Source organism: Phyllobates terribilis, unplaced genomic scaffold, assembly GCF_046119375.1.
Source record: "Phyllobates terribilis strain yellow unplaced genomic scaffold, ASM4611937v1 Scaffold_4__5_contigs__length_816908805, whole genome shotgun sequence".
Classification (NCBI taxonomy): domain Eukaryota; kingdom Metazoa; phylum Chordata; class Amphibia; order Anura; family Dendrobatidae; genus Phyllobates; species Phyllobates terribilis.
Genome location: NW_027362764.1, coordinates 325,871,148 through 325,897,082, shown reverse-complemented (window position 1 = coordinate 325,897,082; position 25,935 = coordinate 325,871,148). Strand labels below are relative to the sequence as shown.

Sequence of the window (25,935 nt, the reverse complement as noted above, 5' to 3'; positions counted from 1 at the left end):
GCGAGCACGGATGTTAATCAGTGATGTAGTCACTGATTAGCGCTCGGCCGCTGCAGGACGCACGGAAAAAATGCGAAAGTTCGAGTGACAAAAAGGGGGGATGGGGAGGGGTGTAAAAAGAAGGAAGGGAGAGGGGAATTGGGGTAGATGAGGAGAGATCAGATCTACTTACTGATGTCTTCTCTCTTCTTCTTGCAGGCAGCAGCAGGCCAGAGCAGGTAGGAGAAGGTATTGTGGTGTCACAGAGGCTTCTGTGGCACCACAAGGCCCAACACAGCAGTGATCAGCAGCGTGACCGCCCTGTACAAATCCTCAGCAACTGTGAGGACATGCAGGGCAGATACAGGGAGATCATGAGAAGGTGAGGCGCCGGTCACGTACCAGTCACAGCTCAGTCACACGATCTGATTGGTGCGATCTATGTCATCATCGATCACACCAATGAGGGGCGAGGGCTGGCGTTGCCAGGCACCAGACTAGGATCGGAGCTCTTAGAGCACCGATCGTAGGCTGCACATCAGTGTTTCATGCGATCTGATTGCCTGAAACACTGAGAAATGCTGTGATTGGCTGTTCAAAATTGAACTGCCAATCCCAGCAATCGTGGTTGTAAGGTGGCGGCGACACCCCCCCAGGATGACGACGCCATGTACCCTGAGGTAAGATGGCGCATTACAGGTAGGGTGTAATAATACGTACCTGGTTAATAAAGCCGGGGGCGCAGGAACGTATTATTATTCCCGATGTCAGAAAGGGGTTAAAGAGATGTGTTTTTAAACAAACTTTGCTGATACTGTAAAGCGATGCTTAAAATTTGGATAAGGCTGCGTGCCCACTATGCGTCTTTTAAACGTTTTTGCCGCGGAATTTCCGCAGCGAAAACGCTTAAAAACACTTGGTAATACGTGCCCCATGGTCCCCAATGATAATCCGCATGTGCTTTGCACATGCTGAGGAAATTTCCCCTGCGGATTTTCATTGCGGAAAAATACGCAACATGTCCATTAATTTTGCGGACACGCAGCGTAATTGCCACCATTTATTTGCATTGAAACGCATAATATCTGCATCACTACATGTGCACATGCGGATATTAAGTGATTCAATGTGCGGATGGTACCCGGGTCTGGAGAATAGGAGACTCTCCTCCAGACTCGAGTACCATAGAACCTGTTAAAAAAAGAATTTAAAATAAAAAATAAAGATTAAACTTGCAGTACAGCCAAAAGTTTGGACACACCTTCTTATTTAAAGATTTTTCTGTATTTTCATGACTTTGAAAATTGCACATTCACACTGAAGGCATCAAAACTATGAATTAACACATGTGGAATTATATACTTAACAAAAAAGGGTGAAACAACTGAAAATATGTCTTATATTCTAGGTTCTTCAAAGTAGCCACCTTTTGCTTTGATGAATGCTTTGCACACTATTGGCATTCTCTTGATGAGCTGCAATAGGTAATCACCGGAAATGGTCTTCCAACAATCTTGAAGGAGTTCCCAGAGATGTTTAGCACTTGTTGGCCCTTTTGCCTTCACTCTGCGGTCCAGCTCACCCCAAACCATCTCTATTGGATTCAGGTCTGGTGACTGTGGAGGCCAGGTCATCTGGCGTAGCAACCCATCACTCTCCTTCTTGGTCAAATAGCCCTTACATAGCCTGGAGGTGTGTTTGGGGTCATTGTCCTGTTAAAAATAAATGATGGTCCAACTAAACGCACACCGGATGGAATAGCATGCCGCTGCAAGATGCTGTGGTAGCCATGCTGGTTCAGTATGCCTTCAATTTTGAATAAATCCCCAACAGTGTCACCAGCAAAGCACCCCCACACCATCACACCTCCTCCTCCATGCTTCACCTTTTCTGCGTCGCACAAAGACACGGTGGTTGGAACCAAAGATCTCAAATTTGGACTCATCAGACCAAAGCACAGATTTCCACTGGTCTAATGTCCATTCCTTGTGTTCTTTAGCCCAAACAAGTCTCTTCTGCTTGTTGCCTGTCCTTAGCAGTGGTTTCCTAGCAGCTATTTTACCATGAAGGCCTGCTGCACAAAGTCTTCTCTTAACAGTTGTTGAAGAGATGTGTCTGCTGCTAGAACTCTGTGTGGCATTGACCTGGTCTCTAATCTGAGCTGCTGTTAACCTGCCATTTCTGAGGCTGGTGACTCGGATAAACTTATCCTCAGAAGCAGAGGTGACTCTTGGTCTTCCTTTCCTGGGGCGGTCTTCATGTGAGCCAGTTTCTTTGTAGCGCTTGCTGGTTTTTGCAACTGCACTTGGGGACACTTTCAAAGTTTTCCCAATTTTTCGGACTGACTGACCTTCATTTCTTAAAGTAATGATGGCCACTTGTTTTTCTTTACTTAGCTGCTTTTTCTTGCCATAATACAAATTCTAACAGTCTATTTAGTAGGACTATCAGCTGTGTACCCACGTGACGTCTGCACAACACAACTGATGGTCCCAACCCCATTCATAAGGAAAGAAATCCCACTTATTAAACCTGACAGGGCACACCTGTGAAGTGAAAACCATTTCTGATGACTACCTCTTGAAGCTCATCAAGAGAATGCCAAGAGTGTGCAAAGCAGTCATCAAAGTCAAAGGTGACTACTTTGAAGAACCTAGAAAATAAGACATATTTTCAGTTGTTTCACACTTATTTGTTAAGCATATAATTCCACTTGTGTTAATTCATAGTTTTGATGCCTTCAGTGTGAATGTACAATTTTCATAGTTATGAAAATACAGAAAAATCTTTAAATGAGAAGGTGTGTCCAAACTTTTGGTCTGTACTGTGTGTGCAGGCTAAGAAACTGAGAGATGTCTTTCTTCATATATATAACTATTTGTATATGTTACTAACTGTACCTATACTATTATGATACTATGTGATATTTTTGTATCCTTCAAAGTCTATACGGGTACTTTTGCAATTTGCTCCTGTATCGACAGTGGAGAAACGTTCAGGGGTTGGGTGGGAAATGGGAAGGGGTCATTTGTATTAAAATGTATATTTTTGTTGTAAAAAAAGATAAATTCCGTCCTAAAAATTATTTGATCAAAAAATTAGTAGTGATAAAAAAGAAAAAAAATTGTAAAGATAAATTAGTAGCATTTTGGGATAGATATGACCGTTTTAATCACTTCTTCCATCATTTTTTGCAGTGTTGCCGCAACCAAAAAAACACAAATTTGGCGTTTTGAATACTTTTTTAGTTTACAATGTTTGCTGATTGGGTTAATAATTTTATATTTTGCTAAATTAGACTTTTATAGATGCAGCAATACCACATGTGTATTTTTATATATATATATATATATATATATCTATCTTTAATAGGGAGAAAAGTAGGTGCGAGGGGGGAGATAGGAAAGAAACAATTGGAATACAGTTGATTTGAACTTTTATATTTTGTTTATTTTTTCAGATTTTAATTATTTTATGTTTTTTTACCTTGTTAGTCCGGACCGATTTTTCAGCATGCCGTACATGAACTGCGCTTTGCAGGAAATTCTTACCGATTACACAGTTCTATGGTTCATTAGATCAATCTCATACCTTTAATATTCATAGAAATTGGCTTAAAATTTGCATGTATTTCAATTAACCTTGAACTGCCGCTGTCAAATTTGTTCAGTGATGCTTTTTTTCCTATAATTTAATTTTTTTTCTTTACCTTGCAGGAAATTCAGCAGCGTCATGAATTGGCAAACTCAATTTCTTCTTACCTTATTAAACCTGTACAACGGATAACAAAATATCAGCTTCTTTTAAAGGTAAGTTTGTTTCTTAGTAGATTTGTTTTCACATTACTATATGCATTTCTACAAATATTTTTTTTATTATGTGTAATCAAAAAATTATCTATTATTTAACCTCTTCACCCCCAATCCTGTTTTCACCTTCCTAACCAGGCCAAATTTGACAATTGTGACCAGTGTCACTTTATGGGCTAATAACTGTAGAACGCTTCAACATATCCCAGTGATTCTGAGATTTATTTATTATTGACATATTGTACTTCATGTTAGTGGTAAATTTAGGCCTATATTTTTTGCGTTTATTTGTGAAAATATTGGAAGCTACAGGTACCTTTCCATGAAACCAGAAAAAATGTAAAACCTGTCCATTTATAATGACCACAGACAAGATACAGATTAGAGATGAGCGTTGTTCGACTCGAACTGTTCGCCAATCTCAAATTCGAGCTGTTTTGGGCGGTGATCGAGCCGTTCGGCGAACACGAACGATTTGAGAAAAATTCGGCTGTTCGAGGTTATGTTCGATAACTGTTCGTGCACCAAAATCATAACTGGATTTTTTCTCAGTAATGATGAAAATTAATGTTAATACGCAGTTTGAGTGTACAGCGGGGCGGGGGGAGGGGCAGGAGATGGATCTCTGCAGGAATAATGAAGATCTCCATTTTTTTTTCTCTTTCCCGCTTTTACAGTGGGGAAATGCAATCTGTCAGCCTATCAGCAGCGCACACACGGAGCGAAGTGCTTTTTTTCACACAAGCAAGGACATGTGTCATTGGCAGTGTATGTCACATGTCCTTGCCCTATAAGACCAAGCCATTTTCCCCGTCGCCACCATTTTCTCACTGCTGCAGCTGCATGTTAGACGGCACCGCTGTTGCTGTGTGCGCTATACCTTGTTAATTTCAAGCCAATTTTCGCACAAATCTACAGATAGCTTGGGAGTAGGGAATAGTTGTGATTGCAGTCCTTTTAAGGACTAGGTTACATCATTTCCTACGACTTTTATCAGGCAGGTCTGTGCTCTTAAATAGATAGGTTGGGAGTAAAGACTAATTGTAATTGCAGTCCTTTTCAGGGCTAGGTTACATCAGTTCCTATCAGTTTTTGCCAGGCAGGTCTGTGCCAGTGCTGTGCAAGTTTTTTTCACAGCATTTGGCTAAATCTAGCAAAGCAAATCCTTTTTGGCCTCTTGCAGTGTGTGTTAGTCAGTGGAGTAGCCTATCTGTGTTGCAAGCTACACCACCTGTGTATAGAATACAATTTTTTTTACTGCACCTAGTAAAGTAAAAGCTTTTGGGCATAGCATCATTCTATTAGTCCATCTATACTGACCTCCACCAGGTTGCAAATTGAATATAATTTTTTTCTGCATCAAGCTCTGAAAAAATATTTAGGCTTCTAGCAGTGTGTGGGACTTGTTCTATTAGTCCATCTATACTAACCTCCATCAGGTTGCAAATTGAATATAATTTTTTTCTGCATCTAGCTCTGAAAAAATATTTCGGCTTCTAGCAGTGTGTGGGACTTGTTCTATTAGTCCATTTATACTAACCTCCATCAGGTTGCAAGTTCAATGTAATTTTTTTCTGCATCGAGGTCTGAAAAAATATTTAGGCTTCTAGCAGTGTGTGGGACTTGTTCTATTAGTCCATCTATACTAACCTCCATCAGGTTGCAAATTCAATATAATTTTTTTCTGCATCTAGCTCTGAAAAAATAATCCAGCTTGTAGCAGTGTGTGGGACTTGTTCTATTAGTCCATCTATACTAACCTCCAGCAGGTTGCAAATTCAATATAATTTTTTTCTGCATCGAGCTCTGAAAAAATATTTCAGCTTCTAGCAGTGTGTGGGACTTATTCTATTAGTCCATCTATACTAACCTCCACCAGGTTGCAAATTCAATATAATTTTTTTCTGCATCGAGCTCTGAAAAAATATTTCGGCTTCTAGCAGTGTGTGGGACTTGTTCTATTAGTCCATCTATACTAACCTCCATCAGGTTGCAAATTCAATATAATTTTTTTCTGCATCTAGCTCTGAAAAAATATTTCAGCTTGTAGCAGTGTGTGGGACTTGTTCTATTAGTCCATCTATACTGACCTCCATCAGTTGTAAGTTCAATATAATTTTTTTCTGCATCGAGCTCTGAAAAAATATTTCGGCTTCTAGCAGTGTGTGGGACTTGTTCTATTAGTCCATCTATACTAACCTCCACCAGGTTGCAAATTCAATATAATTTTTTTCTGCATCGAGCTCTGAAAAAATATTTCGGCTGCTAGCAGTGTGTGGGACTTGTTCTATTAGTCCATCTATACTGACCTCCATCAGGTTGTAAGTTCAATATCATTTTTTTCTGCATCGACGTCTCAAAAAATATTTCAGCTTGTAGCAGTGTGTGGGACTTGTTCTATTAGTCCATCTATACTAACCTCCACCAGGTTGCAAATTCAATATCATTTTTTTCTGCATCTAGCTCTGAAAAAATATTTCAGCTTGTAGCAGTGTGTGGGACATGTTCTATTAGTCCATCTATACTGACCTCCATCAGGTTGCAAATTCAATATAATTTTTATCTGCATCTAACCCAGCCAATACTTTTGGGCTAATACCACAGTTTGGCCACTCAGCTCTGCTCAGTTCCCATCCATTGTGTTTTGTGCAAACAACTCCAGAGTTGTGAATTAGTTAACCACCAAAATGAGTGGAAAAAGGCCTGCTGCTGGTGGAAAGGGGAATAGGCGTGTTGGGAAGGTAAAAAAAGGTTGTGTCCGTGGGGTAGGTGTTAAAGCAACAGTAACATCTGCAGAAGAGACCATCTTCCAGCCATACTAAGATGTCTACTTCTTTTAGCGGACAATGTGATAAGATCACTTTCTTACGGCCACGCCAATCGCTACAAATTCCAGATGAGGCACAAAAACAGCAGGTGCTTCAAGGGATATCAAGTGCTCCTGTAAGTGGGCTCTCCTCCACCTCAACTTCAACATCACAAATACTCCAGTCCTCAGAGGTGTCACCCCAATCGCACTTGCTTCCTCACAGCTCCCAAGTCTCCAGCTGCCCGTCTGAGTATGGGGTAGAACAGATGGTTGAGTCTGCAGAGCTGTTTACTCATACTATAGCCTGGCAATCAGAGGTCGGCTCCAGAGCTTCTGTGAATCCAGACGAGGAAATGATCTGCACTGATGCCCAGAATCTTTATGAGTCGGATCCAGGACCAGACACAGAAGGTTCTGACCATAATGTAGACCCTCGTTCCCAAACTGTAACTCCTGTTGGTGAAGACGATGATGAGACTCAAATACCTGATTGGAGCGACAACTTTAGTTTTTTGGCAGGGCAGGAACAGGTTGGCTCTGAGGACGACGGGTGTGATAACACACAGGGTGATGATGATGAGGTTGGAGATCCCACTTACTGTCAACCCACAGTCAGCCAAGAGATGAGGTCAGCAGAGGAGGTGGAGGAGGATGCTAGTGACGACGAGGTCAGGTTGCGCCTTCCTGGACAGAGACGTAGTACTGGAAGCACGTCAACAACTGCATCCTCAAACACAACTCTGCCTCTGACCACAAGTCGTGGTGGCTCTTCAGGTCGCATGGGTGCTAAGCCTTGCATAGCCTGGGCATTTTTTCAGATCGATAAAGATGACCCAACTCGTGTTATCTGTAACATTTGTCAGCAAAAGCTAAGTAGAGGCCAAAAAATACATAGTTTGAGTACTTCATGCATGAACCGGCACATGGACATGAAGCATAAGTTGCAGTGGGAAGCTCACTGTGCTACAATGCGGCCTAGCCGGCCGGGCCAGCCACCGTCTGCCACATCTTGTGCATCCGTGGCCTCTTCATCCTCTGTGACTGGGGGGACAGCAGTCACACCTGTTTTGGGACGCAGACCTGCCACCTCTTTACCCGCAACAGCCAGCGTGATTGGCAGGTCATCATTTTCTTTGGAGGTGGAAACACCAGCTGGTGTTCAGCGCTGTCCGACATCGATAGCACCACCTTTGGATCAAGGCAACCTAACATGTCCGCCTGCATCTTCCTCACAGACCGCCAGTTTGCCGTGGACACCCTTCTCAACCCCGTCTAAGCACAACAGCCAGCCCTCGGTCCCTCAGATTTGGACAAGTAAAAGACCATTTCCTCCTAGCCATGAGAAAGCTAAGAGGTTGAATTTCACCATCTGCAAGCTCTTGACTACAGAAATGCTTCCTTTCCGCCTGTTGGACACAGAGGATTTTCGAGACCTTATGTCCGTCGCAGTGCCCCAGTACCAGATGCCCAGTCGGCACTACTTCTCGAAGAAAGGTGTGCCTACGCTCCACCAGCATGTCGCACACAACATCACCGCTTCTTTGAGAAACTCTGTGTGTGACAAGGTGCATTTCACCACAGACACTTGGACGAGTAGGCATGGACAGGGGCATTACATGTCGCTGACTGGGCACTGGGTAACTATGGTGACAGCAGGACAAGGGGCTGCTGTCCAAGTCTTGCTGTCCCCACGAGTTGTGCGTCAATCCTCTTTATCTCAAAGTTCCTCCACTGCTAATGCCTCCTCAACCTCCTCTCGGTCCTCCACCTGCACCCAAAGCCTGTCTGGTCATGCCACAAGCTTTCTAACTGCGCAGAAGGGATCCTGCACACCTCCTTACTATGCTGGCAGCAGAGCTCAATGTCATCAGGCGGTTTTTACTTTGAAATGTCTGGGAAATGTGAGTCACACAGCTGAGGAGTTGTGGTCAGCTCTGGGGAACCAGTTTCATGAATGGTTGTCTCCACTGGACCTGAAACCAGGGAAGGCCGTGTGCGACAATGCTGCAAACCTGGGTGCGGCCCTTCGCCGGGGCAATGTCACACAAGTGCCTTGTATGGCACACTTGTTGAACCTGGTTGTCCAGCAATTTTTAGCCCACTATCCCGGACTAGATGGCCTTCTGCAGAGGGCACGGTCACTGTGTTCTCACTTCCTCCGTTTGCATCCCGCAGCTCAGCGACTTACATCTCTCCAGAAGTCGTTGGGCCTGCCACTTCTCTGGCTAAAATATGATGTGCCTACCTGGTGGAATTTAACTCTGCACATGTTGCAGCGACTGTGGCAGCACCGACAAGGCCTGGTGCAATACGTTGTGAGGTATAGCCTGGGCAAACGAGATCCAGAGGTGGGGCAAATCACGCTGGAGGAGTGGTCTCAGATCAGGGACCTATGCACCCTTCTGCACAATTTTGAAATGGCGACGAAGATGTTTAGTGCTGACGATGCCATTATCAGCATGACTATTCCAGTGATTTACATGCTGGAGCACATGTTAAACAGAATTCGGAGTCAGGTGGTGGCACAAGAGGAGGTGGAGGAAGTAGAGGAGGAGGAGTTGTATGCGGAAGGGCTAACATCTGCAAGGTCCAGACGGTCGGCAGCACCAAGGTGGCAGGCATGTGAGGGTGGGGGAGATGGTTTTACCAGGGCGCATGGTAGCAGCCAAACTAGTGAGGAAGGTGCAGGAGCCCAGGAAGAAGTGGAGGACGAACTGATGGAAGACTCATCAGATGAGGGAGACCTTGATCACATTTCTGTTGTGCGAGGTTGGGGGGAGAGGACAGAGGAAGGAAGCATGATTGTTACCTCGCCACCAACACAACAGGGACTTGGTGCTCCTGGATGCGCAAGACACATGAGTGCCTTCTTACTGCACTACCTGAAACATGACCCTAGAATTGTGAGAATTAGAAATAATCCTGACTACTGGGTTGCCACACTGTTAGATGCCCGGTACAAAAGTAAATTTGCAGAAATTATTCCTGCCATAGAAAGGGATGCACGCATGCAGGAGTATCAGCAGAGACTGTTGCAGAATCTTACATGTGCTTTTCCACAAAACACCAGTGGTGCACATAGTGAATCTCACAGTTCCAACTTGCCAACCGTGGGACCGTCGAGTGTTCAGCACTCAAACCGTAACATAATCACAGTATCTGCTGGTAACATCAATTTTGCGGAATCATTTCACCACTTTTTTAGCCAGGAGACAAGAAGTCTGACACATAGTCAACGCCTAGAGACGATGGTACAGGAGTATCTCCAAGTAAACATTGAAGCCATGACTGTGTCACTGGACCCTTGCTCTTTTTGGGCTTCCAATCTGGATAAATGGCCGGAGCTCGCCACTTACGCCTTGGAGATCTTGTCATGCCCCGCAGCCAGCGTTCTGTCTGAACGTGTGTTCAGCGCTGCTGGTGGTGTGCTGACAGATAAGCGCACGTGGCTCTCCACTGATAATGTAGACAGACTCACGTTCATAAAGATGAACAAATCATGGATCTGAAACGACTTTTCTACCCCTGTGTCATCCTGGGGAGAGTAAAAGCTTGATGATTGGTTAAAATCACCTCACCAACCGTTTTAAGCTTTCAAATTACTAATCATGTTTATCTGTATCTTGGCTGGAAAATAATTTGGGCTTTGTAGCAGTGTGCAGTACTGATTCTATTAGGCCATCTATACTAAGCCCCACCAGATTTAAAATTACTAATCATGTTTATCTGTATCTTGGCTGGAAAATAATTTGGGCTTTGTAGCAGTTTGCAGTACTGATTCTATTAGGCCATCTATACTAAGCTCCACCAGCTTTCAAATTTAATGATAATTTTTAGCTGCATCTAGCCCGGAAAATAATTTTGGGTCTCCTAGATGCGCAAGACACATGAGTGCCTTCTTGCTGCACTACCTGCAACATGACCCTCAGATTGTCAGAATTTGAAGTAATCCTGACTACTTGGTTGCCACACTCTTAGATCCCCCACACTCTTCGATCAACCTTTTCATTTTAATAAAGAACAAAAAATTTTTTGAAATTATAAGCATTAGCAGGTTATTAGAAACTGAAATCAAACAGTTTTCAACTCAAAACTTTATTCTAGGTGATGTTACATTTGCACATAGGACCCCTTGTTCGAAAGGAGCTTCTGAACTCTCTTGTCCATTGAATTTGTCAGGTTTTGGATGGTTTCTGCTTCAATTGTTTTGCATGAGGACAGAATACCCTCCCAGAGCTGTTGCTTAGATGTGAACTGCCTCCCGCCATCATAGACACTCCTTTTGATGATGCTCCAGAGGTTCTCAATGGGGTTGAGGTCAGGGGAGCATGGGGGTCACACCATAAGTTTGTCCCCTTTTATGCCCATATCAGCCAGAGATGCAGATGTGTTATGTGCAGCATGAGACGGTGCATTATCATGCATGAAAATGATCTTGCTGCGGAATACACGGTTCTTCTTCTTGAACCATTGCAGGAAGTGCTGTTTGAGAAATTCCACATACATTATGGAGTTCATCTTTACCTCTTCAGGGATCCTAAAGGGGCCGACAATCTCTCTCCCCATGATTCCAGCCCAAAACATTACTCCACCTCCTCCTTGTTGGCGCTGTAGCCGTGTTTGCGTGGGGTGTCCATCAACCAGCCATCCTCCACTCCATCAATCTGGACCATCGAGCGTTGCACGGCACTCATCGGTGAACAAAACAGTTTTGAAGTCAGTCTTCATGTATTGTTTGGCACACTGGAGCCGTTTCTGCTTGTGTGCAGTGGATAGAGGAGGTCGACAGGATGGCTTACGCACAGCTGCAAACCTCTGAAGGACTCTGCATCTTGTTGTTCGGGGGACGTTGGAGGCACCAGCAGCTTCAAAAACTTGTCTGCTGCTATGACAAGGTTTTTTTGCCGCTGCTCTTTTAACCTGACATAATTGCCTGGAGGAAAGAGTCCTCAACTTTCACTTATCAGCACGCACACGTGTGTACTGTGAATCAGCTACATACTTCTTGATTGTGCGATGATCAGGATGAAGTGTCCTGGCAATGTTGATTGTAGTCATGCCTTGACACTCCACAATTTGTTGCTTCTCAGCAGCCGACACATCCTTTTTCTTTCCCATTTTGGCAGAAAATGTAGGCTGCTTAATAATGTGGGACAGCCTTCTTAAGTAGTCTTGCCTTTTATTGGACACACCTGCCAAACTAATTAGCACAGGTGTCTGCAATTGCTTAGAGTGATATAAAGAGCCCTGACACACATCACCATCAATGAGTTTAACTGACAAACAAACAAATTCTTCCCTTATCACTCCTAAACACTTTTTGCATAATAATTTGGAACACAGTGTACATGTGCTTTTCCACAAAACACCAGTGGTTCACGTAGTGAATCTTACAGTTCTAACTTGCCAACCGTGGTCTGTATGGAGTTGTTCAATAAAGGGCCCAAAATTAAGATAACATAGACGGGAGAGGTCTCTATGAATACGAATTCCTAAGTATTTGATACCCTGTGAGGGCCAGGCAAAGGGAAAGTTGGACTGGATGGAATCCTGTATGGATTTGGGGAGGTAGACATCGAGGGCCTCAGACTTCGCTGCATTGATTTTTAAATTTGACCATGTAACAAAGTGATCTATTTCAGCCATAACAGCCTGCTGATGGATATATGTGATTGACATCATCAGCAAATGCAGAGCACTTGTACTCGGTGCCTCCCACCTCAATCCACCTAATATTGGGGTTATGGCGAATTGATGAGAGCAGGTGCTCCGTCACTAGGATGTATAAGAGAGGGGACATAGGACATCCCTGCATTGTCCCATTGGTGATTATGAAAGGTGATGAAAATGTTCCATTTATCTTCAGCCTAGGTGACGTATTGCGATACAGGGCCGTGATTTTGCCTATAAAAGGGTCCCCTAGACCCCTAGACCCCTACCCCAAGCTTTTTAAGGGAATAATATATGGCGTGCCAGGAGACTCCATGGAGTGTTTTCTCAGCATCCAACGAGAGTATCTAATTACAAATTTTTAACTGCATCTAGCCCAGGAAATGCTTTGTGCCTAGTAGCAGTGTCTGCTAGTCAGCGGATTATCCCATGTGTTAAGCAAGCTACACCACCTGTAGTTTGGACACTTAATTTTTTCAAAGGAAATGGTTCGGGCCCCCGGGACACTCAGTGAAGAGCATCGGGGAGACACCCCAAGGCATAAGGGCTGGGACTGGCGGTAGGACGCCTTGCGGTGGACCGCCGAGCTCGATCCTTATAAAAGCTTTTTAACTGCAGCAGCTTTAGTGGACGCTACTGGAGCTGGAATTACGCGGCTGCTGGCATGAGACTTGCCCTCCAATAGATCCTTGTAAAAGGATTTAAAGTGTATTCTTTCAAATTAGAGAGACAATTTAAATTAAAAAGCTTAGACCTGCCTCCACCACAGGGGGGCTCGCTCGACCCACCAGCGGACAGGCACCAGTATTGGGAGAGGGGGGCTGGCCGTCAGGGTCCACCGCAGCTCTGGCACAAACCCGGCGACACTGAGGTCGCACTGGCAGGAACGGACTGGCCGTGTCGGCTTACCACTTTTTTGGTTTTAGAAGGGCATGACATGCCTATATCTGTGTCTCCCCCTCCTTTTACTCCTCCACCTCTTTTCTTTTCACATGACTATATGTACTTGTCACTTTTCCATGTGTTAGTTGTGTCTTCTGAGCAGTTTGTCAGCTTTTGGACACCTTTGAAGGTGTTTTCTCTGTATTTCTATGTGTTTTTGTTTGCCTGCCATTGGTTTTAATGGTGTTCGAAGGTGTTCGACGAACAGTTCGGCGAACATACGGGTGTTCAACGAACCGAACTCGAACACTACGGGGGTGGCTCAACACTAATAAAGATCTCCAATTCACATCAGGACTACAAGATCCCAGGTACTTTCAGCTATATCACATCTAATGTAGTGTACTTAATTATTTGCACCAAATATCCATCTGGGGATCTGTATGTAGGGGAGATGGCAAAAACTTAGGACAAGAATGAATTCTCATCGCCACACAATAAAAGAAGAAAAAATAGATCTGTCTGTGGCCAAGCATTTTTTTTTCCTTGTTCACAACATCACACACATGAAATTATTGGTATTAAAAAGTAATTTCAAATCTCAGAGAGACAGAAAAGTTTGGGAATATAAACTCATGGTAACTAGTGATGAGCGAGCTTACTCGCTACTGCTCAGTGCTCGCCCGAACATCTCACTGCTCGAGATGCTTGGTGCTCGCCGAGTATTTCCGGGGTTGCTCGGTTGGACCTCGGGTCTCCTCCCTGCATGTTTGCCGCTCTTTACAGAGCCAATGAACATGCAGGGATTGCCTGTCACTCACTGTAATGCCGTAGCCATGTTGGTTGTTGCATTACAGTGATTGGCTTGCTGAACAGCGTCATCAAGTCTATATCAGACCTGGCGCCACCATGCTCGTCACAGTCACTCTGGAATCAGACAGTGTAGGGAGAGGTGCTGTTGAGCTAGGGAGAGATTTGCTTGTTTCTAGTTAGTGTAGGTGTACCAAACTATATTAGAGACACATCCTTCTCAAACAGTCCTACTGAGGACTAATCCATCTGCAGAGATATCTGGCAGGCAGTGTATATAGCAGACTGCAGTGCACTTAGCACAGGAGGCTCCATTCCTGTTTTGTCTGCTTCTGCTGTTAGATATTTCTAGAAAATAGGCCATGGTCTCAGGGGACAGGAATAATTTTTTTTTGGATCATAATCTTCATTATTTGCTTAAAAAGCAATCCAGAGAACACCGTTGTTCTGCGCCATTTGCTTGTTGGCACTGCAGAATACAGCCAGATCCTTTCCATATTACAGCGCTAAAAATCCAGCTATTTAAAACGGTGGTTTGTCCGTCACACGGATCACATATAATTGCGCTGAAAACACTGCTATTTCTGGCCTCCATTAAAAAAAATTTCAGTGTGTCAGTGAAGCAATTGACACCAGTTTGCTGTTCAAAATAGTTACCTACAGGCCAGGTATTTAAAACTGTGTTTTCTCCGTCACACGGATCACATATATGTTTTCAGAAAATACTGCCATTTCTGGCCTCCATTAAATTTTTTTCAGTGTGTCAGTGAAGCAATTGACACCAGTTTGCTGTTCAAAATAGTTACCTACAGGCCAGGTATTTAAAACTGTGGTTTGTCGGTCACACGGATCACATATACGTTTTCAGAAAATACTGCCATTTCTGGCCTCCATTAAAAAAAAATTTCAGTGTGTCAGTGAAGCAATTGACACCAGTTTGCTGTTCACAATAGTTACCTACAGGCCAGCTATTAAAAACTGTGTTTTCTCCGTCACACGGATCACTTATACGTTTTCAGAAAATACTGCCATTTCTGGCCTCCATTAAATTTTTTTTTTCATTGTGTCAGTTAGGCAAATGACACCAGTTTGCTATTCAAAATAGTTACCTACAGGCCAGGTATTTAAAACTGTGGTTTGTTCGTCACTCGGATCACATTTAAGTTCTCTCCAAATTCGGTCATTTGTAGTGAGCGTGGAAGATATTATCCTCCATTTAAAATTGGCAAGGCACATGGCAAGGTACGGGGAACTGGACGTGATGGTAATGGTGCATGCAGAGGCTGAGGTCGTGGGCAAGCTGAAATTGTGCCACAACAAACACCCACATCTTCTCGCTCGACCTTCCTGTCCCAATTAATAGGCGACCGCAGAACAACCACTATTGAACACAGAGCAGTGTGAAAAGGTTATTGGTTGGATAGCAGATAATGCTTCCAGTCACTTAGCCACCATCACCACCTTGTCTTCCACACGGTCAAGTGTCAGTAGCTGTGAGTCTGGACTGCATATTCCTCACCCTGAACCTCCTACCTCCCACCATGCCGAGTGCCCAGAGACAACTGATCCCACACTTGGACACTCCGAAGAGCTGTTCACTTTTCCATTTCTAGATTCGGGCCTCTCGGCCGGTCCACTTGGAGCGGGGCAAGAGGAGATCGCAAGTAGCAATGCCCAAATATTTGAGCAGCCACGGTCACACAAAGGCAACGGTGGGAAAGTGTCGCAAGAGGTGGACGATGATGAGACACAATTGCCAGAAAGTCAGGAGGAGGACCAGAGTGCGGAAGTGGAAGACGAGGTGGTGGATAATATAGTAACGGACCCAACCTGGCAGGAGGACATGCAGAGCGAGGATACCAGCACAGAGGGGGAGGGAGGCTGAGCACCCCAACAGGCAGAAAGAAGCAGCTTAGTGGCTGCAGAAAGAAGGCAGGCAACCGTTCCCCATAACACCAACACGAAGGAAGTTGCCAGTACAACTGTTAGGTCTTCCCGAGTCTGGTTGTTTTTTAAAGAATCTGCTGATAACCCCAAAGGGCCATTTGCACCACCTGCCAGGCCAACATCAGCAGGGGTGGCAAAACGATCAGCCTGACCACTACCAGCATGATCAGGCACATGGCAGCAAAGCACCCGACTTTGTGGGCCGAACCCCAGGGTCCAGGAACAGTGTCTGCGAGTGGCACCACTGATTCTTCCACTGTTGTGCATCCCCTGTCCATGGTGCATGCAAAGATGCCTCCTGCCCTGCACCTGTCATTGCACACTCTCAAGTAGCCGCATCAGGAAGCACGTCCACATCCTTGTCCCAGCGCAGCGTTCAGTTGTCCATACCCCAGTCCTTGGAACACAAGTGCAAATACTCAGCCAACGCCCCACAGGCCACACTACTAAATTCCCACATTTCGCAACTGCTTGTGCTAGAAATGTTGCCTTTTAGACTCGTGGAGACGGAAGCATTCCGCTACCTGATAGCGGCGGCCGTTCCTCGGTACTCTGTCCCCAGCCGCCACTATTTCTCCCGGTGTGCCGTCCCCACATTACACAAGCACGTGTCCCAAAACATTAGCCATGCCCTCAACAACGCATTTACCGGGAAAGTCCACCTAACTACGGACTCGGGGACAAGTGCTTTTGGGCAGGGACGGTACATCTCGCTGACAGCACACTGGGTTAACATAGTTGAAGCCGGGACCCAGTCGGACCTTGGGACGGAACACGTCCTCTCGACCCCAGGGATCGCAGGCCTTAGGTCAATGAGGTTTGCCCCCACAGTCTACAGCTCCTGCACCTCAGCCTCCTCCTCCTCTTCAGCCTCCATCTCCGAAATGACCACATCAGTCACAAGCTGGAATTACTGCAGCACTGCCTCGGCCAAGCGGCAACAGGCTGTGTTGAAGCTAATATGCTTAGGTGACAAACCGCACAATGCTGAAGAGTTGTGGACAGCTCTGAAAGAGCAGGCAGATCTGTGGGTCACACTGCTGAATCTACTGGTCGTGTGTGACAATGGCTGGAACCTGGTGGCCGCTCTGAGGCGAGGCGAGCTCACACACATACCATGCCTGGCCCATGTGCTTAACCTCGTGGTTCAGCTATTTCTCAAAGCCTACCTGGAGCTGCCAGATCTGTTTGTCAAAGTATGCCGCCTGTGTGCCCATTTTAGAAAGTCAGCTACAGCTTCCGCCGCCCTTGCCGTGCTTCAGCAGCGTTTGCAGCTTCCGGCTCACAGACTGGTATGTGATGTCCCCACGCGTTGAAAATCTACACTGCAGATGTTGGGAAGGATTTGTGAGCAGAAAAGGGCAGTTGTGGAGTACCAGCTGCAACAAGGCCGTCGATATTCAGGTCAGACTCCACACATAAGACCTCAGGAGTGGACATGGATGTCAGACATATGTACCATCCTCTAAAACTTTGAGGACTCCACCAAGATGATGAGCGGCGATGACGCCATAACTAGTGTCACCATCCCGCTTCTCTGTCTTCTGAAATGCTCTCTGCTCACAATCAAAGAGGATGCATTGCAGGCAGAGCACGATGAGATGGAGCAAGGAGCCATACAGGGTGATTACACACAACCCAGCCTCATCTGATCCCAACGTGGATTGGGTGACAATGAGGAAAAGCAGGAGGAGGAGGAGGAAGAACAGGATCTAGTTTTATGCACTATAGACGATACCACCTGCACAACTGTAATATGTCTGTTCAGCATGGATGGCCTGAGGACAGAGAGGAGGAGGAGGATAGCATGGTCACTCATCCTCTTGGTGAGGACACGGAAGTCTTGCCTGTTAGCAGTCTGGCACGCATGGCTGAGTTTATGTTACGCTGCCTTTCCCATGTCTCTCACGTTCTCAAAATTTTGGGTGACAGTCGTTAGTGGTTGGTGACACTTCTAGACCCACGCTACAAGGAGAACTTTATATCTCTTATTCCTGAGACGGACAGGTCTACAAAAATGGAGCAGTACCTGAAGGCCCTTGTTGCGAAACTATTAAAAAAATTCCCATCTGAAAACACGGCAGAGGTCATAGTTCCTTGGACAACCAAGGACTGCAGGCGAGAGAGACACAACTCCAATCCAGCAGAGGCAGGGGAACACTGTCAAATTTTCTCAGCCCCTCCCATCGCACAGTCCCTGAGGTGCGGAGTACTCTCACAAGGAGTGCAAAGTTTGGGAAGATGATCAGGGGAGTACCTTGCCGACCGTACCAACATCCTCCATGGTTCCTCTATGCCTTATAATTATTGGGTATCCAAGGTGGATATACGTGGAATGAACTGACTCTCTACCTGACCTGCCCTGCCGCCAGCGTTTTATCAGAGTGGGTTTTTAGTGCCGCTGGTGGAATTATAACTGATAAGCGCATCCTCCTGTCACCTGAAAATGCTGACAGGCTGATTCTTATAAAAATGAACAAGGACTGGATTGGGCCAGACTACTCAACACCACCGAATGATAGCAGCATAACATAAACTCAAATCCATTGTCAGTTTTTGGGAGGTGTATTCCCATGCACCTTTTCACACCCACACATGGGTATACGCTTCCTGATTTTGGCTATTTGCTCTTGTCCTCCTCCTTCTCCTCATCCTCCACCACCATATGACCAGAGTGACCGTGGTCCATGATGCAACACCCACATAATTTTTTTAAAGGGTGTTTATGAAATTTTTTATACAGTATGTTCATGTATACCCCCCAGGGGTAAATGTTTGTCAGCCCATACACTTAGTGCATGGGCATTACAAGTATAGGAGACCCGCTCCTTTCTAATGGGAACATTTTTTTATGAGGCCCTCCTCCATGTCTCTTCCAAGGGGCATTGGTGTGCCTCCCAATTTTTGGCAGCCCTTGCATTCACTGCATAGGCCAACACTATGGGAGACACTCTCCTTTCTAATGAGAATTTGTCGTTACTGCGGCCCTGGTCTATGTGTCTTTAAATTCTTAGTGGGGTTTTTCCTAAATTTGATCAGCCGTTGGACTCACTGCATACCCTATAACTGTATAGCAGACTCTCTCCTTTCTAATGGGAATTTGTCGTTACTGTGGCCCTGCTCTGTGTCTTTAAATTCTTAGTGGGGTTTTTCCTAAATTTGGTCAGCCATTGGACTCACTGCATACCCTATAACTGTATAGCAGACTCTCTCCTTTCTAATGGGAATTTGTCATTACTGTGGCCCTGCTCTATGTGTCTTTAAATTCTTAGTGGGGTTTTTCCTAAATTTGGTCAGCCATTGGACTCACTGCATACCCTATAACTGTATAGCAGACTCTCTCCTTTCTAATGGGAATTTGTCATTACTGTGGCCCTGCTCTATGTGTCTTTAAATTCTTAGTGGGGTTTTTCCCAAATTTTGGCAGCCCTTGCAGTCACAGCATGGGCATTGCCACTATAGGAGACCCGCTCCTTTATAATTAGAACATTTATTTTACTGAGACCCTCCTCTATGTCTCTTCAAAGGGGTATTGGGTCCGATTTTTTGGCAGCCCTTGCAGTCACTGCATACGCAATAACAGTATAGGAGACCCACTCGTTAATAATGGGAACAGCAAAGCATAGTCGGCTGATGGCTCTCTAACAATAGCAAGGGCCAACTGCTGGCCTTTTACGAATAGTAAGGGCTTTCAGAGTCCCTCCATCATAAATGAAACAGGATGTGTCTGATGATGTGTCACACACCACATTGCCAGATAAGGTTGTAGAATGTTAAAATGACATTTCCCGGTGAATGCATTTGTCTTAAAAAATAAACTAAAAATAACAAAACAGTAGGATCTTTCTTTAGTATAAAAAACAGAGTTGCCAATGTAACCTCAATGTAATCACATTTTTCAGCTCTTCCTCCATCTCCTCTCCGAAATGACCACATGAGTCACAAGCTGAAAGCACTGCAGCACTTCCTTGGCGAAGCGGCAACAGGCTGTGCTGAAGATAACATGCATAATGCTTGGGTGACAAACCGCCCAGCGCTGCAGAGTTGTTGAAAGCTGTAACACAGCAGCCTGATCAGTGGCTCTCACTGCTGAACATACAGCCAGGTATAGCCGTGTGTGACAATGGGTGGAACCTGGTGACGGAGAAATGACAGCCTTAGTAGATACTGTTTCCCTCTATGCCAGTCCTTTCACTGAGCTAAAGAATATGGCTGTAGTGAAATACAACTCCCACTGAGAAGCTGTTTCAGATTGAAAAACATTGGGCCCACCAGAGGATTTGATTCTGAGGGCTAACCTTTTTCCCCTGCTCAAGAGCCCCATAGCAGCTGCAAAGTTAGCGCTATCATGAACTCTCCTGATGTAGAAGCCAGGGCACACCAGAGGATTTTCTGGTGGGACCGTCCAACCCTGCCGAGAAGCAGTCCTGGCTAAGAAAAGTTTTTGGAAGGTTCCCGGACACTCTATGGCTACTTTTTTACTGAGGTGGAAACCCACGCAAACACGGGGAGAACATACAAAATCCTTGCAGATGTTGTCCTTTCTGGGATTTGAACCCAGGATCCCAGCACTGCAAAGAATCAGTACTAACCACTGATCCATTGTGCTGCTGTTAACCCTCTGATGTCTAACAGGCTGGAGAAACTTGCACCTACTGCCACTTTATCTTCAGCTCCTTTGTGAGAAACTAATCTATTTGGGAAGCCATTCAGTCTACTAAATAAAATTCCTGTGAAGGAAATTGGGGATGGCTTTGCTACTGGTACTGGGGGCAGTGCTAATACCATGGCGTCATACAATAATTTACTGGAAATATTCCAGGCTGGTAGGAGGCCAGCAGATTCCTACAGAAAAGTACCAGCAGTAATGTTCAGGGACCCGTGCTTGTGGAAGGCATAGACGATACTGGGAGAAATAGTGGCTGCTGGGGACAGAGTATGGACACCCGGCCGCCGCCGGCATGAGGTTGTGAAAAGCTTCCGCCTCCACAAGCCTAAAAGGCCACTTTTCAAGTGAAAGCAGCTTTAGATGACTTCCTGGGAGAAATGACAGCTGGAGTAGATATGGTTTCTCAAGTCCTTTCACCAAGCTAAAGAATATGGCTGTGGTGAAATACAACTCAGCAAAAAAAGCTGTGGACTGGCTCCGTACAGTCCCTGGCCGCATTCACTTGACCACATGTTTGTGGGTAGAGGGTCTTTCCCAGTAAGTTCACTGGGGAGGGCATGGGTAATGTTGTGGGACCCGTGCTTGTGGAAGGCGGAGACGACACTGGCATAAATAGTGGCTGCTGGGGATCGAGTATGGATACCCGGTCGCCGCCGCCATAACATTGTGGACAGCTTCTGCCTCCACGAGCCTAAAAGGCCACATTTCAAGCGCAAGCTGTTGTCAAAAAATTGGCAGTATAGTATTGCAGCTTTGGTAGTGGATAGGTGGCTGACTGCATATTTGCGCTTGCATTCCAAGGAATGGGGTAGGGACAACTGAACACTGCACTGGGACAAGGACGTGGACAGTGAATGTTGCAAGTTTGCAACGACAGGTGCACGGCGGGAGGCATCATCGCATGCGCCAAGGATCACTTATGATGGGCACACTTTTAGGCAGTGACCTGGGAGTCAGAGATGCTTCCAGCGGTCTTCCCCATGCTTTTCCCATGTCTTTTCAGCACTGTATGCATGTGTCTGATGATGTGTCACACACGGCATGGCCAGATAAGGTTGTAAAATGTTAAAATGACATTACCCAGTGAATGCATTTGTCTTGGTTGAAAGCAATGCAAAAGTGCAAAAACGCATCAAAAACGCTACGTGTGAACATAGCCCAAGGTGTGGAGGAGTATGTTTGGTTTTGGTTATTTATTTTGCCTTATACACAAGTCATTACCCTGGAAAGGATGTTCCTTAACATATTTCCCAGGAAAATACATTTTGGATTCGTTTTTGTATGTTTTATTGTGAGTCCGTAAAAGGGGCGTAATACCTCTGACAACGTTGTTGACAGCAGTGACCTGGGAGTCAGAAATGCTTCCAGGGGTCTTCCCCATGCTGTTCCCATGTCAGTTGAGCACTGTTCCCATCGATTTGGGCAATTTTTAGACCCTCTGCAGACCGCTGGGGGGAGCCGCCTGAAAAATGCATGATTTTCCCATAGACTTACATTGGATTCGTTGCTCGGGTCGAGCACCTGAGTAATCCAATTTGCTCGACCCAAGCAACGAGTACCTGAGCATTTTAGTGCTCGCTCATCACTAATGGTGACCTTTGACATCTTTAGAGCAGGAATGATTGTGTCGCATGGATTTATGTCATTCTACATCAACTAAGGAATGTGGTCCTCAGAACTTTGGGGTCATCATAACCTTGAACCAGACCTCAATCACCGGACAATAAAACTTTCACAGTCCTTATCTATGAACTAATCCAATATTTACAGCCACAGTTGTTTATCTTTCTCCCACAGTAATAGCTCTGCTTTACGTTACCTGTCTCATCTATTGCATTATTTCTGAGTCCCATTGTGTATAAATATGTGACTCTTTAGATTTTGTTTTCTACTATGCCTGATGAAGAGGCCTAAGTAGTCTCAAAAGCTTGCAACTTGTTACCATATTTTCAGTTAGCCAATTAAAAGGTATCAACCACTGAGGACTCTCAAATCTTTATATTTTTATAGTTTTTTTTAGGTTTTGCTACTATCACACACTAAAAAAATGCTTTTTTTCACGATATTTTGAGAACTACAAGTTTCCCATTTTCCTGCTGATAGACTCATGTGAGAGCTTGTTGTTTGTGGGATGAGATGAGGTTTTTATTAGTACCATTTTTGGGTGCACAACATTTTTTGATCACTGCCATGTCAGTATGATTACATTGATACCACATTTATGTAAGGTTTTAAGGTTTTGCTGCTTTTACACAGAATGGGGGCTTGTTTTTTTGTGGGACAAGATGATGTTTTCAGGGATACTATTCCTATTCACATGCAACTTTTTGAACTTGTTTTATTTCACTTTTTTGTTTGGCTGTATGATGCAAAAACCTAGTTTTGGCCACTTTTATATATATATTTTTTAATAGTGTTAACTGTAGGGGTTATACAGTGTGACAGTTTTATAGATCTGGTCATTCCGGATGCGGTGATATGAAATATATGTACTATTTTTGTTTATTTTTGTTTTTACATAAATGTTCGTATTTATTGGTGTATTTATTTTTTTACTTAGTCCCTCTATGGGACTTTAACTTTTATTTCTCTGAATCACTGGTCTCATGCATTGCAATAAACATGTATTGCAATGCATTAAACATGTGAGATTGCACTGGCAGAATGCTTGTTAGACCCTGTCTATGTTTGTGTTTAACAGGCCACCATACCTGGCACACCAGGAGGTCATTGTTTGACCTCTAGGTGCTATGACTAGAATCCTTACAATTGTATCGCATGGATGCCAATGAGGGTGAGAGAGGGAATCCACACCCTCTCACAGCCATCTAAATTCCATGATCGCTATCGATCGCGGGATCTACAAGGTTAATCAGCCAGGGGCGGTGCTGACACTCACTCTGGCTGTTGCCCCAGGAGCTCGGCTATCAGCTATGCCGTGCTCCCATAAGTGATCGTGCAGAGAAGTTCTGATATTTCAGCTCCTCCCACCAATTAGTCACATTAACTGACAAATCGCAGTGATCAGAGAGCGAGGACAGCTGTAATTGGTCGCCAAGCCACTTGCTGTGCCAATCTGGTGTCTGTGACTGCTGCCGGCACAGAATTTTCACATAAACAGAATGTTTCCGCTCAATGACAGTTTAAATCCATGACAGGTATAGTACGTCATATTGCGGGAAGACTCCTGCTCATGACTGATACCCTGAATCCCATCATTCGGCATTATTGGGTTAAACCAATATTGAATATACAGTATAACTGTATCTTTATTATGTTGTAGTAAATGGCTAAAATGCCAAAATTTGTGCCACTGTTCAAATATTTATGGATCTAAATGTATATCAGTTTCCAATTCTTCTGTCCATAGCATTTTCAAAGTGCCAAGCTTTCTTTAATTTGCATTTATTCAAATACATAAAGCAGAGTATCATATTCTTTAATAATTCTAAAGTTCTATAAAATTATTTAGACAAAATAGGGCTAGAAAATGCACATGTACATAAACCACACTGGCTACCCTCCTCGCTCCATATACACTATATGTGTTATGATAAAGTTGATTTTTTTTTTTATTCCAATTCAGGAGCTTCTGACTTGTTGTGAAGAAGGAAAAGGAGAAATTAAAGATGGTTTAGAGGTCATGCTTAGTGTTCCAAAGAGAGCAAATGATGCCATGCATCTCAGCATGCTAGAAGGTAAAATTGATCAAAACTACTGAAATATGCTACATTTTCATTACAGTTAAAAGGTTATTCTCACAATGCCAAAATTTCTTGAATGATATCTGTGTGACAGTACATGTACAGTACAAAGCCAACATAAAGTTTTGTTATTGTACCTTTGTGCCTTGTTTCATCTCCTTTTACCCTCTTTACTTCCAATTTCGTAGAGCTGAATGGGTGATCTTATTCTTACCTGCTAAAAATACATTTCCCAGTAGCACATGGTTTCTTCTCATTACTGCAGGCTCCTCCTCATGCTCTTGTGTGTGCTTTCTGATAGCGATAGATAGATCTCAATGCATAAAAGAGATGAGAGAGACAGAATAGAGAATGAGTGAAAGAATTACTGAGTCGAAGGAGAGAAAAAGTGGAAAGAGAAGAGTGAGAGATGATCAAAAACAAATATAGAAAGAGAAGAGAGTAGGACAGGAGAGAGAGAAAGAAGGGAAAAACTGAAGTTTTAAGCCCAATGGTGACGCACATGGATTTGTGGACACACTCTGCCACAGGGCTAGGCCTTACTAGGAAGGGACGTAGCTAAACTGCTACCTGGTGTTCACTGGAGTTCCTGATGGTGGAGACAGACTGGACTTCAGATAGCCATCAGGTACCACTCCTAGGCATATCCCGATAGTGTAGCTCAGGTTTGATGACCCAGGCTAGGGCTAGGGCATTCAGACACACCGGTCTAGGATATTTAATCAGGGATTGGCTGCACATGGGCCAAGGGACAATGCTCAGGCACTGGCCGCACTGGGACCAGAGGACTTCGGGAACGGGACTGGCCGCATCAGGACCAGGGAACAACGTTCATGCAGTGGCCGCACTTAGAGAAGGGGACGAGATTCAGGACAATGGCCACACTGGGACCAGGGATTTGGGTTGACGACACTGGCCGCACCAGGACAAGGCATTCGGGTTCAGAACATTGGCCACACGGGCACCAGGGATTCAGGTTAAGGACACTGGCCGCACCGGGACCAGGGTTTTGGATCAGGACACTGGCCACACCAAAACCAGGTGACCTCACAACTGCACTGGTAGAACACCACACTACCTAACGACTAAATAAGTTGCCTGGCGACTCCCTAAGGGGGAGGGAGTCTTTTATACAGGATGACGCTCAACAATTGGCTGGGAGCCATCTTGCACGTGAAGTCATCATACTAAATATCTCTCAGAAATGACGCCGAGTCTCAGTACAGAGCAGGAAGCAGGGAACGCCGGGGATCACACCGCAGGGCTGTAATTAAGCCAGCGTCCCTGCATGGGGGAGAAGGGGACATCTTGCAGTGGCACCGACTATAGGACTACATAAAGTAATGTAGTAGATTAATGATTGCACAAGTTTATCACGATGAGTATAAACAGTGTTTTATAAAAATATCATGAGAGTATATGTATCCACATTAAATAATTGATGTGATGGGTAATCAAAATGATGGGTTGGTTTAAGTCAATAGATCCAGTTGTATTAGTACGCTGTTTAGCCAAATATGATTGAGCTTTGCTTCAACTTGGCTGTGAGATGTTGCTGTTAAGAGTGTTGTATTCGGTAGGGTCATAAGGTGCATCTGTGCATGCTCTACCAACATCTTTATACTTTAAGATTGATCCAGTGGCAAGGACAGTTAA

General features: G+C 44.7%; 1 protein-coding gene across 7 annotated transcripts in view; it reads left to right on the top strand.

Moving 5' to 3' along the window:
• The window catches only part of LOC141265383 (triple functional domain protein-like), a 1,868,493-nt gene that overhangs the window by 1,151,159 nt on the left and 691,399 nt on the right, over positions 1-25,935 (top strand). For all 7 annotated transcript variants that reach the window (XM_073678400.1, XM_073678401.1, XM_073678399.1 and 4 more), the window contains 2 exons: positions 3,696-3,788; positions 24,162-24,273. In XM_073678400.1, coding sequence (XP_073534501.1) covers positions 3,696-3,788; positions 24,162-24,273 — 205 coding nt within the window. The remainder of the gene's footprint in view (positions 1-3,695; positions 3,789-24,161; positions 24,274-25,935) is intronic.